This window comes from Rhipicephalus sanguineus, chromosome 4 (assembly GCF_013339695.2).
Source record: "Rhipicephalus sanguineus isolate Rsan-2018 chromosome 4, BIME_Rsan_1.4, whole genome shotgun sequence".
Classification (NCBI taxonomy): domain Eukaryota; kingdom Metazoa; phylum Arthropoda; class Arachnida; order Ixodida; family Ixodidae; genus Rhipicephalus; species Rhipicephalus sanguineus.
In genome coordinates, this window is record NC_051179.1 from 80,853,018 (window position 1) to 80,869,543 (window position 16,526).

At 43.6% G+C, this 16,526-nt stretch overlaps 1 protein-coding gene across 1 annotated transcript; it reads right to left on the bottom strand.

The window, feature by feature from the left end:
- Positions 1 to 1,697: 1,697 nt before the first annotated feature.
- LOC119390301 (cuticle protein 64-like) lies at positions 1,698 to 3,679 on the bottom strand. Its single transcript, XM_037657896.2, has 2 exons — positions 3,016 to 3,679; positions 1,698 to 1,823 (listed from the first exon to the last, which is right to left on the bottom strand). Coding segments are annotated over exons 1-2 (651 nt in total). The 5' UTR covers positions 3,665 to 3,679; the 3' UTR covers positions 1,698 to 1,821.
- Between the last annotated feature and the right edge of the window lie 12,847 nt (positions 3,680 to 16,526).

Consider the following 16,526-nt stretch of genomic DNA (forward strand, 5'->3'; position numbering starts at 1 on the left):
AAAAAAAAAAAGAAAAGCAGGTGCCATCGAACGTACATAACGGTGGTCCTGGAAAGTGCGCCGATTACATGCGTATTTGTATGCGCTGTTTTCCAATAAGTGGTACGTTGACGATCGCGGATTGGTTGGCGGTCTCCGGTTTCTGATATGACAATGTGATCTTTCTTTTTTTTTAGGTCACATGTTATTCACGTTGCCACATTTCATTGTCGCCTAGATATGAACGCATGACTTCACCTTCCGGCGCCAGACCCCGAGTCATTAGAGATGATGCCAATTGCATGGGCACACTCACGCCACGCCCACGACCAATCAGAACTGTTTCCTAGGTCAGGCCCGCACATGCCAAGCCTCGCTTGCCCCCATTTCCCCGATAGAGAGAGGGCTCCTGATTTTTTTTTTTGAAATAGTCCCGTCCTAGCTGACCTCCCAATTTTCTGTGTGCGTGCACAAGACAATATGCAATATGTAGGTAATGTAGTCCAGTTTATTGTTGATTTTAGTTTGTGTACTTCTGGATATAGAGCGGCAATCTGTCTGTAAGTGTATATCTGAGAAGCGTCTATACTGTGTTTCTTTATGGTTACAAGGCACGTGTACAATAAAACTTCACCACGTACGGACAGCAGTGTTGCCTAACGCGGCGGCTGCATTTTCGATGGAGGCGAAAATGTTTGAGGCCCGTGTACTTAGATTTAAGTGCACGTTAAAGGACCTCTGGTGGTCTAAATTTCCGGAGCCCTCCACTACGGCATCCCTCATAATCATATCATGGTTTTGGGACGTTAAACCGCAGATATTATTATTATTATTATTATTATTATTATTATTATTATTATTATTATTATTATTATTATTATTATTATTATTATTATCATCATCATCATCATCATCATCATCATAGTATTCCCTAACGTTCCGTGTACAAAAGGTATGCTTCTGTCGTGGCGGTTCATGACAGCGATAATCAGACGTAGCGGTTATCACTTGGGCGGCCGCAAGGAACAGGTAGGCCATCGCGCAGCCAGCACCCTCGTTGCTGCCTTGTCACCTAAGTGGCAGCACATCCAGCCAAATGCTATGGTCGGTTGCACGCGGAATGTTAGAGTTCAGTATAATCACGGTACGAAAGCGGGGGGCATGTCACGCGGTACATCTTTTTTTTTTGTGCGTATTTTGCAGGCACCTGCAGAAAGCAGAAGAAACCCTAATATAGGTAATACGTAGGAAGTTAGAAACTGTCGAATTAAGCATTTTGCAAAAAGACCTAGGACTTTATAATTGGATTTTTAGCCCAGCTTCGTTAGCTTCGATGTTCGTTATTGTAGTCTTACGTAGTTAGGCGATAAAGGAGAACACCAAAATAGCGCGGTTTCCTCCATGCAGTAGCCAGCAACATGAATTAGGTACCTTCGTCATAGAGTGCGTTGGATATATTTAATCTCTGGCTAAGGATAGCTGGGGCGCCCTGTAATTGTGCTTATTTATATGTACTTATTCATTCTTAAATGTAAATTTACTTGCGCAGCAAGCGGTTCAGATGTCGTACTGTTACATTTAGTGCCAGGTACACTTCAAATAATTCCTCCGAAGCTCTCTCACTCATGTAAATACACGTGACATGACAAATAATTGACCTTAGATGTCTTGAAGGATTAGGCCTCAGAAGCAAGACGTTTTCGCATTTTCTCATTGTGCCATAGCAAGTAGATCCATTTATTTGATCCAACATTGACAAGAATCCCACGTGGGTAAAAAGTGCTATGGCAGCTCGCAGGTCTTCAGGAAGGCGGCAGTATGTACAAAACGAACCGAGGTTCCTTCTGGAAGAGAAATCAAAACAGCGGTGTCTCAGGTTCATTGCACTTCACACGGCAAGTGCTGCACTTTAGTTTTGCTCGTGCTATGATCTACTTTATTGAGGCACCGAAGTTGCAGCCCTTCCTTGAGAGATTCCATTTTCTATCACATTTCTGCATGAGAAGAGAGAGAAGAAGAAAGCCCGCGCAAGCCGCGACCGGCATTTCAATCCGCGAGCAAAACATACCTGCGAAACTACGTACGTCTTTTCGAGTCGTCACTGTGCACGACATATTTCCGCAAATCGTCGCAAATTTTTTATGAATAATCCTTTATTATTATTTGCCTACATCATTCTCATTTGAGATTTCATTCGTAATTCGGCTTTAGTGCATGTACACGTTGACAGCACCTTATTTAAGGTCAAGCCGGTGCAGTGAGCTCGTACTTTAAGTATCACTGGAAGCGCGAATATTTTGATAGGCGTTGAATCGCTTCTTACGGGAATCAGTGTAAGAGAAAAGGGTAATTCGTCCTCTCATCGAGAGATTACATCACAGATTCCATGGCTCTATGAGCTTACGGCTGTCTGGAGCAGCGGGTTGGAAAATCCGGATTAGGCTTGGACATGACATTTTATGAGTAAGTGAAACGGCAATAACACCCGGGAGCATGAGAAAACATGAGAAAAACATGAGAAAAAAAAAACGGGCGAAAAAGTAAATACAAGCGCGGAGGCAAGAAGACACAACACCTGCCCTTCATGTCCGCTCCTAATTTTTGCTTTTTTTCCTGAAGTTTCAGCACGAATCAACTACTCCAGCAAGGAGCACTTACACCGTTCTCAAGAGAACATAATTTTGGCAAGTAAAAACAAACAATTTTTTTTATGGACCTACATAGAGTGAAATTGTTCGCTGAATAAGTTTAGTTCCTGCTTGCTGCATGTTTATGGGAAGCATTTATTCTTTTTATAAATGTATAGGGTTTTTAAAAGGACTAAGCGCCGGGCGATTCGGTACTCCATTACTACGGTAGTATTACTACAGTAGTGATACTCCATTTTATTTGGTAGTATGGGATCAATTATAGCATATTGCTATCCTAAGAAATCTTCCACTTTGTATGTCGCATTTACGTTAGTGTTTTTTCCGCTACCAAGGTTCTCTTCGGTCAGGAGCATACGTGGTCAGAAAAAAATTAAGCGAAACTTACATTTCTTCTTCCTGAGAAGGGTATTGAAGTCCAACGACGTACCAAGACCGTAGCCGTAGTTGAGGCCATACACGCCGAGTCCGTGACCGTAGCCTAGGTTCCCTACACCGTATCCAAGGCCTCCGATGCCATAGCCGTAGTTTGGTGCGCCGTGTGTGACGGTGGTGACAGCTGGGGCAGTATGGTGGACTGCTGCTACAGCAGGGGCAACAACTGGAGCGGCTGTGACAACTGGAGCGGCAACTGCAGCAACATGTGGTACGGCGTGGTATGTGGCGGCCACCTTGGTCACTGTGGCTGGAGCGGCGGCTACGACTGGAGCTGAGGCAATCGGAGCAACGGCAGCTGGAGCGGCATGGACGGCGGCGACACGGGTGACGGCAGGCACCGCAGCCACTACTGGGGCGGCGGCGTAGGTAGGAACAGGTACGGCGGCAGGGAACGCTGGAATGAGCGAGTAGCCAGATGCTATGACTGGAGCGTAGCCGATACTGTGCGCGAAGCCTGTCAGGCCGGAGTAGCCGATGCCGTGTTGGACGCCGAAATGGCTGATCCCGTAGCCGAGACCATAACCGTGGCCGATGTAGCCAGCTAGCGCCGAGCCGGCCAGAGCTAGAAGGACGCAGGTTCGAATCTGAAAGACATTCATAGCTAGCTGAGAAGGCCAGCTGGACTGTGCTTATCTTAACTCGAATGAAGACAAAAATGCAAGCTAGTGAGTTTGTGTTTGTCAGATAATTTTGCCAGCGTGCAAAGCTTTGTTTTTAAGTCAACAAAAAATAAGAGGCAAATTAAACAAGCAAATTACACAAAATATTCTTTTTACAGTTTTGTTTCGCGTAACAATTGTATGCAACGTTCCGCGTGGTTTAGGTATTCATCTATGCGTTTCGTGTTTTATCGGCAATAAAGCGTGTAAGATGCGAGTAAAACCGCCGCTTACCATGTCTGCTTTCCAGTTCCTATTGGCCTAACTGCCTTGCGTCCTTGATGTATACCTGATTTTATACGAAGCGCTTTACATGTACAGAGTCTTTAGGAGTTCACCGTTGAAAAAAAAAAGCTAAAGTGGATCCGCCTTGGTATAGCGTCCGGTAGCTCGAGTGCACAGCCCTTCTCCTTGGCGCCGAGCGTGTGATGTCACGCGAGCTGCAGTCGAATGAGATGCAAGGCGAATCATAAAGAAGCCCCGGTGGTGAAACTAATCGACCCGGCGTTGGTGATCGGGATCAACTGCACCGAACAAAACCAGTCCGCCGCAGAGCAAGTTCCGCTTGATGGGCAGAGTTTCGGATTTATTCGCGCACCACTCGAATGAAGATGGGCGCAGCATTAAGAGTTAGATGACCGCTGGAAAATATTGCTCTCGAAGGTCAAAAGGCTGGACAAGATAGATCACGTGCTCCCGCTAAGACGCACCTTAGGTTTCTGGCCCTCTCATTTTTATGCAGGCTAGTTACTCATGACGCCGAGACGGTATCGATTGCACAGTTCAGAATAAGAGCGTGCCTGGCATCCCTGCCATGAGCACACCCTTTCATGCGGACGGTGAAGAAACTGAAGTCCTCTCTAAGACATGCACAACAAAATGTTGATAATACGCGAAAATGATATAGCGCACAAAAACTGTGAATGTGGCTAACACTTTCACTGCGAACTTATCAAGTCTTCTCACGAGGTTTGCATCAATGCAAGTTGCATACAAGCACAGACTTTAGCCGCTCTAGTGGTGTTGAGAGAGCGCCACTTCTTTACGGCGTAGGAACTTTATTCTGGTAATCGTGGCATTCCTTCGTCGCATTTGCATAATCGAAAGCACGAAAATTATTGCCTACCTGCATATTCAGTGAGCTCTACTAAGAAGTACGCAAAAAGAGGGGTGATAGACACAGGTTATACCGCACTGCAGAGCGTTGAAAAAATAGGAAAACTTTCCAGCTGTTTTACAGCTACTTAAGCTCGAAGTTTAATTTATACTATTGATCTAGTATTCGCCCAATGACTTCATGTTGAAACTTTTTTAGCGCGCACAAAAGACGGAGGACACAGAAAGAAGGTACAAAACGAGCGCTTACTCACAACTGCTGTATTTTTTGAAAGGGACTAAACATATAAGCACAACTAATCATCACAAAGCATGCGCGGAGCCAGCCATGAGGCATATTAGCAGAATACAACAAGTTAACCACAGTTCAAAAAAGACATTTCTTTATCAGTAAGCGCCACCGATGCTTGACTGATACACTTTATCCCACACCTACTTATATGGAAAGCTTCCGTGACTTCACGTGTAAGTTTATCATTATGAGCAAACAAAATGTCCGTCTCACTGAAAACAGGATTACAGTGGCATGATTTGCAGTGATTCGACAAGTGCGAAAAAGTCTCTTTTCCCAAAGAACTTTTATGTTCTTTTAGACGTGTATTGATGCAGCGGCCCGTTTGTCCGATATACATATTTCCACAAGTTAACGGTATCCGATAAACAACCCCTTTTCTGCACCTAATGAACTTAGAGCCTTCCTTCAGCCCACAATACACGCTGCATCAATACACGTCTAAAAGAACATAAAAGTTCTTTGGGAAAAGAGACTTTTTCGCACTTGTCCAATCACTGCAAATCATGCCACTGTAATCCTGTTTTCAGTGAGACGGACATTTTGTTTGCTCATAATGATAAACTTACACGTGAAGTCACGGAAGCGTTCCATATAAGTAGGTGTGGGATAAAGTGTATCAGTCAAGCATCGGTGGCGCTTACTGATAAAGAAATGTCTTTTTTGAACTGTGGTTAACTTGTTGTATTCTGCTAATATGCCTCATGACTTGCTCCGCGCATGCTTTGTGATGATTAGTTGTGCTTATATGTTTAGTCCCTTTCAAAAAATAAATCAGTTGTGAGTAAGCGCTCGTTTTGTACCTTCTTTCTGTGTCCTCCGTCTTTTGTGCGCGCTAAAAAAGTTTCAACATGAATTCATACCAACTCGCCCAGCTCTCAGTTTTACTTAAAGCCCAATGACTGTTACTAAATCAAAAAGCGAGCGCCGAACACCTGCTGTATAAAGCGTACATAAATATAAGCGCTGGATTTCTCATGAACATGAGATCGCTCCTCTTTTATAACAGTGGGAATACTGCAAAAAAAATTTACGCATGATTAGAGCCGTACGCAGGGTTCCCCATCAGGGGGGTGGGCGAAGGTTCATCTTAGCCCCCCCCCCCCCCACACTATGAAGTCAATATATATACGAGGCAGATTTTGTGCCCCTCCCTCTTCGGTGACTAGGGGGGAAATGTATGAGGCAGATTTTGCGCCCGCCCCCCTCTTAGGTGATTAGGGGGGGCGGCCGCCCACCCTGCCTCCCCTGTGCGCACGCCTATGCGCATGATCTCGTCGTTTATTTTTCGGGTTTTTCGCGTTCCTTACAGACGCGTAGGTTGGTTTCATCGGTTAGAAATGTAGCAATTTAAATTACAGCTATATAACCGCTTCTTACGGCGTGACCTTTCATGAGAGCGGAACTTGTGCAATTAACGTTATGCAAATAACGCTGTACAATCATTACCTTCGTTTCTTAAATCGGTAGTCTATCATAATGTCTGTGCCCTCAATGTGAATAACATTCTTTACAGAGGGAGAACTTGCGTTCACAAAATACTCATCCTACAACAATAACAGATTATGTGACAGACTTGTTGAAGCGGTACATGTACAACCTTACGTGTCAAGTTGGGCTTGTTGGTGCTGCATACTATCTGTTCCCGTAGCGCAAAAAGTTTGATACAGGACAAGAAAAGATGATGATGATGATGATGATGATGATGATGATGATGAGCTTTATAAATGGCTCACACCCACTCCGGGGGATTGGACAAGAAACGGATAATTTATAGGTAAAAGTGGTCACATGAGAAAATGAATTATAGAAGGTTAGAATATATTATTAATGCTAATTAAAAAAAATTCCGAATCAAAATCGCCCTGATTCAATTAAGAATTTTTGTACAGCGGAACAGACATCCCGGTGACAATGACCTAATGGGGAGGCTCCCAAGGATAGAGTATTCGAAGTAATGAAATACAATCTAATACGATTAAACGCTGCTTTGAGAATGTTTTTCCTCGGTAAATTGAAGCGGTTACATGATAAGAAATAATGTTCAATTGTTTCGTCCTGGTTACAAAGCGAGCAAAGAGGGGAAGGAGCCAGACCAGATCTATGCATATAAAAGTTTAATTTTGGAACGCGACATCGTAATTTAGTAAAAATAACTTCATCTTTTCTTGATAAACAGAAATTCCTACGCCAAGGGAACAAGAGATGTCGATATTCGTTTAGATGAGTGATTAATGTTTTACCGGAATCTTGGATTATGGCACGCCTTCTAAATCTGTCACGAATTATGAGTGTTGACGCGGGGATAATCGATAGTATCGGACCACTGAGAGCGGCTTTCGCCAGAGTGTCCGCCATTTCGTTCATTTTTATCCCTTTTTCGCCTGGTACCCAGATTAATCTGACTAAAGTTACATGGGAGGGAACAAGAAAATGAAAAGTGCGTGATAATTGAGAATCAATATGTGCAGCCAGTGCTGAACACAAAGATAACGAATCTGTAACTATGGCCACTCTTGAGGTTGATGGGCTCAGCTTTCGTAAAGCCATAATCACCGTTAGAAATTCCGCCGAAAACACTGATAAGAAATCAGGAAGTCTTAATGAGAATGACCAGTTGAATGTCTCGGAGAAAATACCAATGCCAGATTTTTCTTCGGATTGTGTGGCATCGGTAGCTATATTATTTGTTGCATTTATCCCCTCTAAATGTCTTTGAAGTAGGCCGTTTATTATCTGGTAAGGCAAATTTTTGGCGGCATGATTTGGATATATATCGTCAAAAATTATTTTAAGGTTGTGCCTTTCCTTGTCAATGGAAGGAACTTCACTAACATCTAATGGTCCTATAAGTGCTTATACGTAACCAACCTGTGGTGTATGAAACCGAGACCAGTAAGATTGAAAAAATAACGCTGGGTGATACATGAAAACAATTTTTAGCTTTACATGACATTCATACATCTTTAGAAATGTTTGAACCGTTAGAATCCTAAATCTGCACAAAAGAGAGGGCAATCTTGCCTCTAAGTAGAGGACATTATTGGCTACGAATTTCGGTAATCCAAGGCATAACCTTAGGGCCTCTCTTTCCAGCAGTACAAGAGGACGCAATTTATAAGCTGGTGCACCCGAATATAAAACACATCCGAATTCTAATACTGGACGTACGTACATTTTGTATATCATAATTAGTGTGTCCCTTCGCATCCCCGATCGACTGCTGCAAAGTCTTCGTAGGATTCCTAGCGCCCGTACTCCTGTCTTTGTTATGTATTCAATGTGTGTATGCCAGAGGAGACGAGTATCATAAATTATTCCCAGATATTTTACTGAGTCCACCTGTGGTATGTTCTGCAGGTTGCAAGTTAGTGTTATATTAGCTGGGTTATCCAAAGGGAAAACTAGCACGGCGCTCTTTGAGACATTAGGACATAAATGGATAGCCTCTAACCAATTTTCAATGGCGCACATATACGTTTGTCAGCGAGTATATAGCGAATGTAAATCAGTGTCTGACGCAAAGAATGCTATGTCATCTGCATATACGTATGTGTATACACCATCATGGCTGGCAATAGTGCTGAGCAATACATTAAAAAGAAGAGGCGAGGTGACTGCTCCCTGAGGAACCCCTCTTGACTGGCAATGTATACCTGAAGAATGACCTTTTAGTGAACAATAAAACTCCCTTCCAGTTCAAAACTCACTGAACCACCTCACTATATAATTAGGGATATCATGAAATTTTAATTGATCTAATAATATTTTATGTTCTACACTATCGTAAGCTTTCGAGATATCCAATGTTACCAAGGCTGCTATTTGTCTGTGACGGCGCGCTAATTGGATTCGGCTCTCCAAATCCACATGTGCATGCCAAATAGAACATCCAGGTCTAAAGCCAATTTGGAAGGGGCTGAAAACTTCATTACCCTCTACCAATTTCATTAGACGAGCATAAAGAATTCTTTCTATTAATTTAAGCAGATTAGAAGTTAGTGCAATTGGCCTAATATTGTCAAGGGTGTATCCTGCAGAGTTGTTTTTAAGAACTGGAATTATTTTAGCAATTTTACAATTAGAAGGAATCCATGAGCATTTGATAGAATGATTAACTATAGCTAATACAATATCAGGGGCCTCCCTGAAAAGGATTTTTAACATTTTTGTAGTGATTTCATCACTGCCTGGAGCAGAATTGGGAAGTACTTGCATTACCGTGGCCAGTTCAGTCATTGATATCTCGTTATAATCATCACTCGGTATTGCAACTTTAGTGTATGATGATAGTAGAGATGAAAATCTGCTTTCGAGACCATTTGCTATATGTTTTAGCATTTGCTTAATTTCTTTGTCAGAGTACACCAAAGAATCTATGTTTGGACACTGAAGAATTTTCCTACTACGGAGGAATTTGAAAAGCGCACTTTTATTTTTGGCTTTATATAGGAAATCATAATGCTTAGTGTCGTAGTCATCCTTTGCTTTAGATACTTTAGAACAAGACAATATAAGTCTACAGAAGCTGATAAAATGGAGCTGCAGTTCCACTGAAGCACTTTCAACTACCCTATGGTGAAGAAAGCGCCGCAGTAGAAATTGCCTTCTCTAGTATACTTTCTTTCAAAATTGATTTAGGCTGACTTTTCTTCGATTTCGATTGAGGTACAGATGATGAGTCCTCACTGGCAGACGATATTGCTCTCTTTTGAGCCCTAGCAATATGTTCTGCATCTGTCATTTCTATATCGTTGATGGGCTGGTTCTCAGAGATAGGAGGAGGAAAAGATGAGCTCATTGATGCAATACCACACTCAGAGTTGGGTATCTGATTTCTTTCCTCGTTGGTACGCTGCGTAGGTTCAGTGTTCAAAGATGTTACAGAGCAGTGACCAGCAGTTTGCATGGCGGCATTCATTTTATCCGAAATAGCCTGTGAAATGCTGTCTCCCAGGTTCGCCAATATCTGGTCCATAGCCTTCGCTACTGCCTTCTGCACAGCTGCTTCAATAATTGCAGCGAGGGAGTGTTCTGGGACTGTATTATGTTTAGAAGCAATTCCTGCATAACCATATGCCCTTTCTTTCACAGTAATGATTGCTTCTCTCCTAGAACATCGCCGTTTATCTATTATTTACAGAATTTGTACTTCCTGGGCGCGAGCTGAACAGTTGGGAAAATCCGCGGCATGATCTCCACCACATAGGCAATACCGCTCATATTTTGAAGTACAGTCTTTTTGGGCATGGTCTTCCCCACATTTGCAGCAGCGTTGGCCCGATTTACTTCGCCGACACTGTGACCAAATCGCCAGCAATTATGACACTGAAGAAGGTGCGGAGCTAGCTGATCTACTCTGAATACCCAGTGGCCATATCTTAATCTCGGAAGGGCATGTAGTTACCGCAAAAGTGGCTATAACTGACTCAGTAGGCACCCTGGTATTGTCAACTAGTCTATTACAGCGGCAAACTGCAATAACAGCAGCTGCCGCTAATTTCTCCAGTGTTTGCTGAGGAGTTCGACTAGAATCGACACCTCTTACCATTATCTTGGTGCAAGCTAGGTGAGCAGGAATGAATGCACTCACCGGAGTTCTCGCGAATGTGGAACATCTGAGCAAGTCAGCAACACAGGTCTGGTCTGGCGATCTACACACGATACCTCCTCGACCGAACTGTCTCACATCCGTGATTGTCTGGTATAAGGGAGTGGCAGCATGAAGTGATTCCTGGATAGCCTGAGCGTTGTTCAGACGAATAGAACCTCCGCTGGATGGTACCAAGGCCACCGGGATGCTTGTGACTCCGCTGCGAGAGAAAAACTCCAAAGGGAGGTCATTAGATGGAAGAGATGCCGTCTAAGGGGAGAAACACCTGTCAGGAGAGTTTTTAGACATCGGCCTCAGCTGACGCTTTCCAAACTTATCAGTGAATACGCAAGAATGCAAAGGAAAAACTCTACTAGCACTCGAGTTTTAGCAAATCCACCAGAACCACGGAGCACGGGCAGGCACAACTGAACCGAACCTCTCTCTCTTGTCCTCTATCTTGTCCTCTCTCTTGTCCTGTGTCAAAATGTTTGCGCTGCGTGAGCAGAGAGCCTGCCTCAGGGTCAGTAATAGCCTACAACCAGAACACGAGCATCTGTCGGTGGGAAGCAGGAAATAAACGCTTAAATTTGAATTCTGGGATATTGGCTAAAGCTAATGGCTACATTACAATTTTGACTGCATGCAAAAACGTCGCACGTGGTGAGCCATTTTTTAAAAAAATCTTCGAGTGTGTTGCTACTGATCTGATTGTTGGGACAATATCAGACTCTCGGCATTCAGCACTCATCAAAACAAATCTCACTACACCTGCAAATCTATGCTATTTTTCTCGGAGCCATAGCGCCGGTCAATTTGCTCACTCACAGCAGTGCCATTTCTTCTGCAATGTTGTTTGTTGGGGACAAGATTCTACACAGTAGCGTTCGCGGCATGAAGGAAAACAGTGCGAATGCTAAAGTCAGTGTAAAGTTTGGGCACCTTTTCTAAAAGCCTACAATTTTTAGAAGGGAGATTTAGCGACTTTGATTTTACTATTTAAATATGCAAAAAATAAGAAGTGGCAACAGGAAAATAATCAGCTCATTTGAGTAGAATTTGTACATTCGAAAAAAAAAGAGCGGCAGAAGAACTTCTAGCAACATCATGGAGTGCGAATGTAATTTAAGAATTTCTAGTTTTAAAAATTCCAGACGGTCTCACACACTGCGTAATCGACGTTAAGCAAAACAGTCAGCGAGGAGCGCCGTAAGAAACATTGTCTGCCTCGGAGACAGGCATTGCGAGGCGAATCGACGTCATTATGTAAACTGGGAAGATGTGGGCTTTATGTGGGCTTACCAAGCACATCGACAACACTGTAACACAGGATAGTTTTCATTCCGATGCAACGTCTGGACATACGTTCGAGCGCAGGCGTCCGTTCGGTCGAGCAGAGGTCACCTCTTCGGTAGGCTGTCGTGCTTATCATAAGTTTGTATACTCCCGAGGGAACGAGCAACGCTGTATTATAAGTTGCCTAGTTATGCAGTATTTCCGTAATATTTATTCCAATGCTGAAACAGCGGATCGCGAAAACTGCGTGACTCTAATCAGCCATACGCAACAGGTAATCAACATTAGCCAGTGCTACTCAACAGTAACTGACAGTTAGTCAACGTCATCTAATGTTACCCAAGGTCAGCGAACACTGGTCGACAGTTGGCGAAAGTCAGCCAGCGCTTGCCAACAGAAGCCACCATTAGCAAACATACACAGGCACTAGCCAACGCTAGATGACCGTTAGCCAACATTATCGCACAATAAGTCGCCACTAGCAAATATGAGCAAGCTCTAGCCAGAAAAAGCCATCAACAGCCGGCAGTTAAGTAGTGTTAGCCAATGCCAGCCAGCATTAGCAGCCCTATTGCGATCACAAAGAAAGATAGAAAGCGGCAACGAGATATAAATAGATGGAGAAAGAAATAAAGAAACAGAAATAAACACAGACAAAAAAGACAGGATAAACAGAGAGAAGAAAAAATAAGAAAAAAGAAAACAGGCAGAAAGAAAGAGAAAAGTAAAGCGAAACAAGGCAGCTCGCCCAGCTCCGCACTTTCTTCAGGCTTGGCACCAACAGTGCGAACCTGCCTGAATTTTTTTGAGACGGAACGGTGATTACATAAGATCTTGCAATGATAACAACACGTGATAATGCCAAGTGTACATTCAGCGCTGCGTCTGTGGTTCTTTCGGTGTGAACCGTCTTTGTTGCGCTGTTTAATCTTTCTTAAAGGGGCCCTGAAGCACGTTTTCAACATGGTAGGAAAACGCTGCCAATCGGTAGTCGAGGCTCCTCAGAACACGTGAGCCAAAGATTGTAGCGCAGCAAGCGGCCTGGGATTTACAATTACTTCTCAAAGTGTGCTAAAAATCGCTCGCAATTCTCTCGACTAATGATGCCATAAACCCAATAGACCTCTCCATAAAGGCCAAGTCCACGGCCATTGGCTGAATTGAGCATCGTGACCTGCGTAGTTACCACGGCCGCTAAAATGCTATGCTAAAATGTATGCTAAAATAATTCCCCTGCTTAATTTTTCTCCGGCCATTCGTTAAAGCGCGCGAATTTTTAAAAATAGCACGTGACTGCCGCCTAACGCGCGGCGCTTTTAGTACCCGCAAATGTAAGTTGAACGAATTATCCAAGGCTGCTCCGCGCGCGAAGGTCGATTGTGCAGGCTACCGGTGACTGCGATAGATAGATAGATAGATAGATAGATAGATAGATAGATAGATAGATAGATAGATAGATAGATAGATAGATAGATAGATAGATAGATAGATAGATAGATAGATAGATAGATAGATAGATAGATAGATAGATAGATAGATAGATAGATAGATAGATAGATAGATAGAAATAAACCGTAGACTCGCAAGGAGGTTATTCGCATCTTACAGGTAACACCGCATGAAATGCTGCCGGCTAAACCCTCTGCTTTTGCGTGTATTGAAACAAGCGGCCGACAACATTTTGAGGCGGAGGGCCGAGGTGCATGAAGCCGACACGGCGGGGGCCGCACAGCAAAACCGGGGGTGGCGGGGGGGGGGGGGTGCTTTGCAGGCAAAGAGTAAAACTGCGAATTGACAATAATGAACAAAACTGGAATCACGGTTGCTCACCGACAGACGCAGAAGTTCGTGGAGGTGTTTATCGGCTAATCGGGAACGTTTCATTTGATGAATTTCATTCTCAATAAAGTGTATTTACTGCCGAGCGCTGTTATCACGGCTGCTGCTATTTTCTTGAAACTCGAAATCTTTGAGTCTGTGAGGCCAGCATAAACAATGTTTTTCGCAGCAAGTACGTCTTTCAGCTCATCGTCTGTCTGCAGATCAGCTAGTTTCACCTGGTACTTATTCCCACCTTAAACGGATTCTGAAAGAATCGGATGCTACTCGAATGTTTTCATAAGTCGGAAAACCAACTTCGAGCTCCTTTTCTAAACCTCATTATATTTGACAGTTTTTTTTTGTTTTTTTGTACGAAGTGGTGTGCTCGTATCTCCCACAAAACTTTTTCAGCAAGGAACGGTGACAAAGAATAGACTCACTAGCCTGCTGTTGAAAAAGGTTTAGTTTCAGCTCAAAAGCGTTAACGTCTGCGAACATGTCGGCTACGAGTTTTCCTGTTCATTTTATGAAGGGCCTTCTCTGACCTTGTATTTTTACAAAGAATATTTCTTCCCCCTTATTTGCGAAACCCGAACGTTCGATCAAAGTTTTGTTTAACTCAATTCAATTCCCCCTTTTCTGGACCTGCCCCCGGAAGTGAAGAATCTGTCTGTCTAAGTGAGAAGGCGGAACAATGCCAACTGGAAGCGATCTTCCTTTGTTCCTCTCTAACGCCATTTGAGGTCAAAACTGCCATGTCGGCCATCAGATAGGAAGTGACAACGGGAGGGGGGTTGTTCTGATGTCGTGCCGAGGGCCGCATAATACTGTTCCGCGGGACGCAGGTTGCCGACCCCCTGATTTAAACCATTGTCAGTTTTTTCGCAGAGACCCATCTTCACTCTTCTCTGCATAGGCCAGGAACCAGTATCTGTAGTAAGCATATCCCCCCAAAAAATTATGTTTCTGCGATGTTGATAGCTGTGATGCAGTATTCTTGCTAATTTCATCATGATGTCTTATCAGCGAAAATTATTACGGGCAGAAACAGCAATATAAATGCGAAGACTTGTACCTATCGTTGTTTCAATAAATATAGGACAAAGCCCACGCAGCGCCTTTAAAAATGCGAAGGCGAGTAAAGCCGCAGCCAGAAACAAGCGCCCATACAACTGAGGAAGCCTTCTCAAGAGCAATGATACCAACAGTAACCTTGGCGAAACGATGGCATGAGTCACACTCAGATGCTTCTAGAAATTACGCAAGCTCTGGCAAGTTTTTGGCTTGTTGCTTCTCGTGCCTGACCTAGCTTTTCCTTAAACAGGCGCGGTCGAGGTTGGGAAACACCTGGACTGAACTAATGATTCGGTTTTCTACAAGGTGACAGTTCGCGCAAGAAAAATTAACCCTGATATCGCGCATTGCCCGTAGAATTTTAAATTTGAGAATCAGATCAGGTTCATTGTGGGTCTTCTCCCTCTTACATCGTGACGCGCCCGCACCGCCACACATCTCCAATAATAATGAGGGGAAATATAGAAATTAAAGTGCACCTGTTCTTGAACGACCGACGACTAATGTAGATTAATGTTCTCTGCAAGATGTAGAGATGTCGATACGGGGCTCGCTGCGATGTGCAGCGCCGTTAATGTCCGGCATTGTAAGGCGCACTATATAGTAGTGGGCTGCGCTGTATGCACCGCCTTCATCATCATCATTTATTCGCCATGGTAGCTTAGGATACACTGTACTTAGGAGATAAAGGTGTCGCGCTGCCAAGGTCCTCGACGAGAGTTCGATTCTTGACAAGGGCAGCCGCATTTCGATGGGACGTATGTGAAAACGTCAGTGCATGTACACTTAGATCCAGGTAGTCAAAATGAATCCCAAGTTCCGCCCTACGGCAAGCTCATAATACTTGCTCGTTTTGGACATGTAAAACCTGAGAAATTAATTAGTTCATCATTATCAGGGAGCTTCAGGGCCTGAACCCACTGCGCTCGGCCGGGCCTTTCCGGAAAACTACGTTGGCCAGTATGCGTCGGAGAGAAGTTTATGCTCTCACTTCCTCTGCGTGGTGGGAACCGGGTAATGGCCTAACTGAGACGTAATGTGGTCGTGGTGTACTAATGTGGGGCGGCGATAGCTCCGCAGTATTTTTCTTTTCGACTGATCGTTTTTAACAGCAGAGCCAATAGTGGTTAGATAGATAGATAGATAGATAGATAGATAGATAGATAGATAGATAGATAGATAGATAGATAGATAGATAGATAGATAGATAGATAGATAGATAGATAGATAGATAGATAGATAGATAGATAGATAGATAGATAGATAGATAGATAGATAGAAACGGTTAAAGTGAAGCCGCGAACATCGACCAGCGAAGCCGACCCTACTTTAGTGAATGCTTCTCATTTGATAAAGTAGACGCGGTTGCATTTGTCGATGTTCGTGGTCACCTATGTTATGCTTCTGTGCTTAATGTCTTTACTATTGTCCAAAAGAAGATACTGCAAAATCTTTTTGAAAGAATGTCATATGTTGTCAAGGGCGTGGCCAACCCTACTACGCCACTGAACCATTCGAACGGCGCGTGTGAAAAAACGGATAAATTTCCGACCACATAAATTTTGTTACTCTAAAAAAATCAGCCCGACACGTTGGTACCTTTTCTTGCA

What these genes read in the sequence shown, in the direction of transcription:
- LOC119390301 (XM_037657896.2), bottom strand. Translation starts at nt 3,664, where the DNA reads ATGAATGTCTTTCAGATTCGAACCTGCGTCCTTCTAGCTCTGGCCGGC.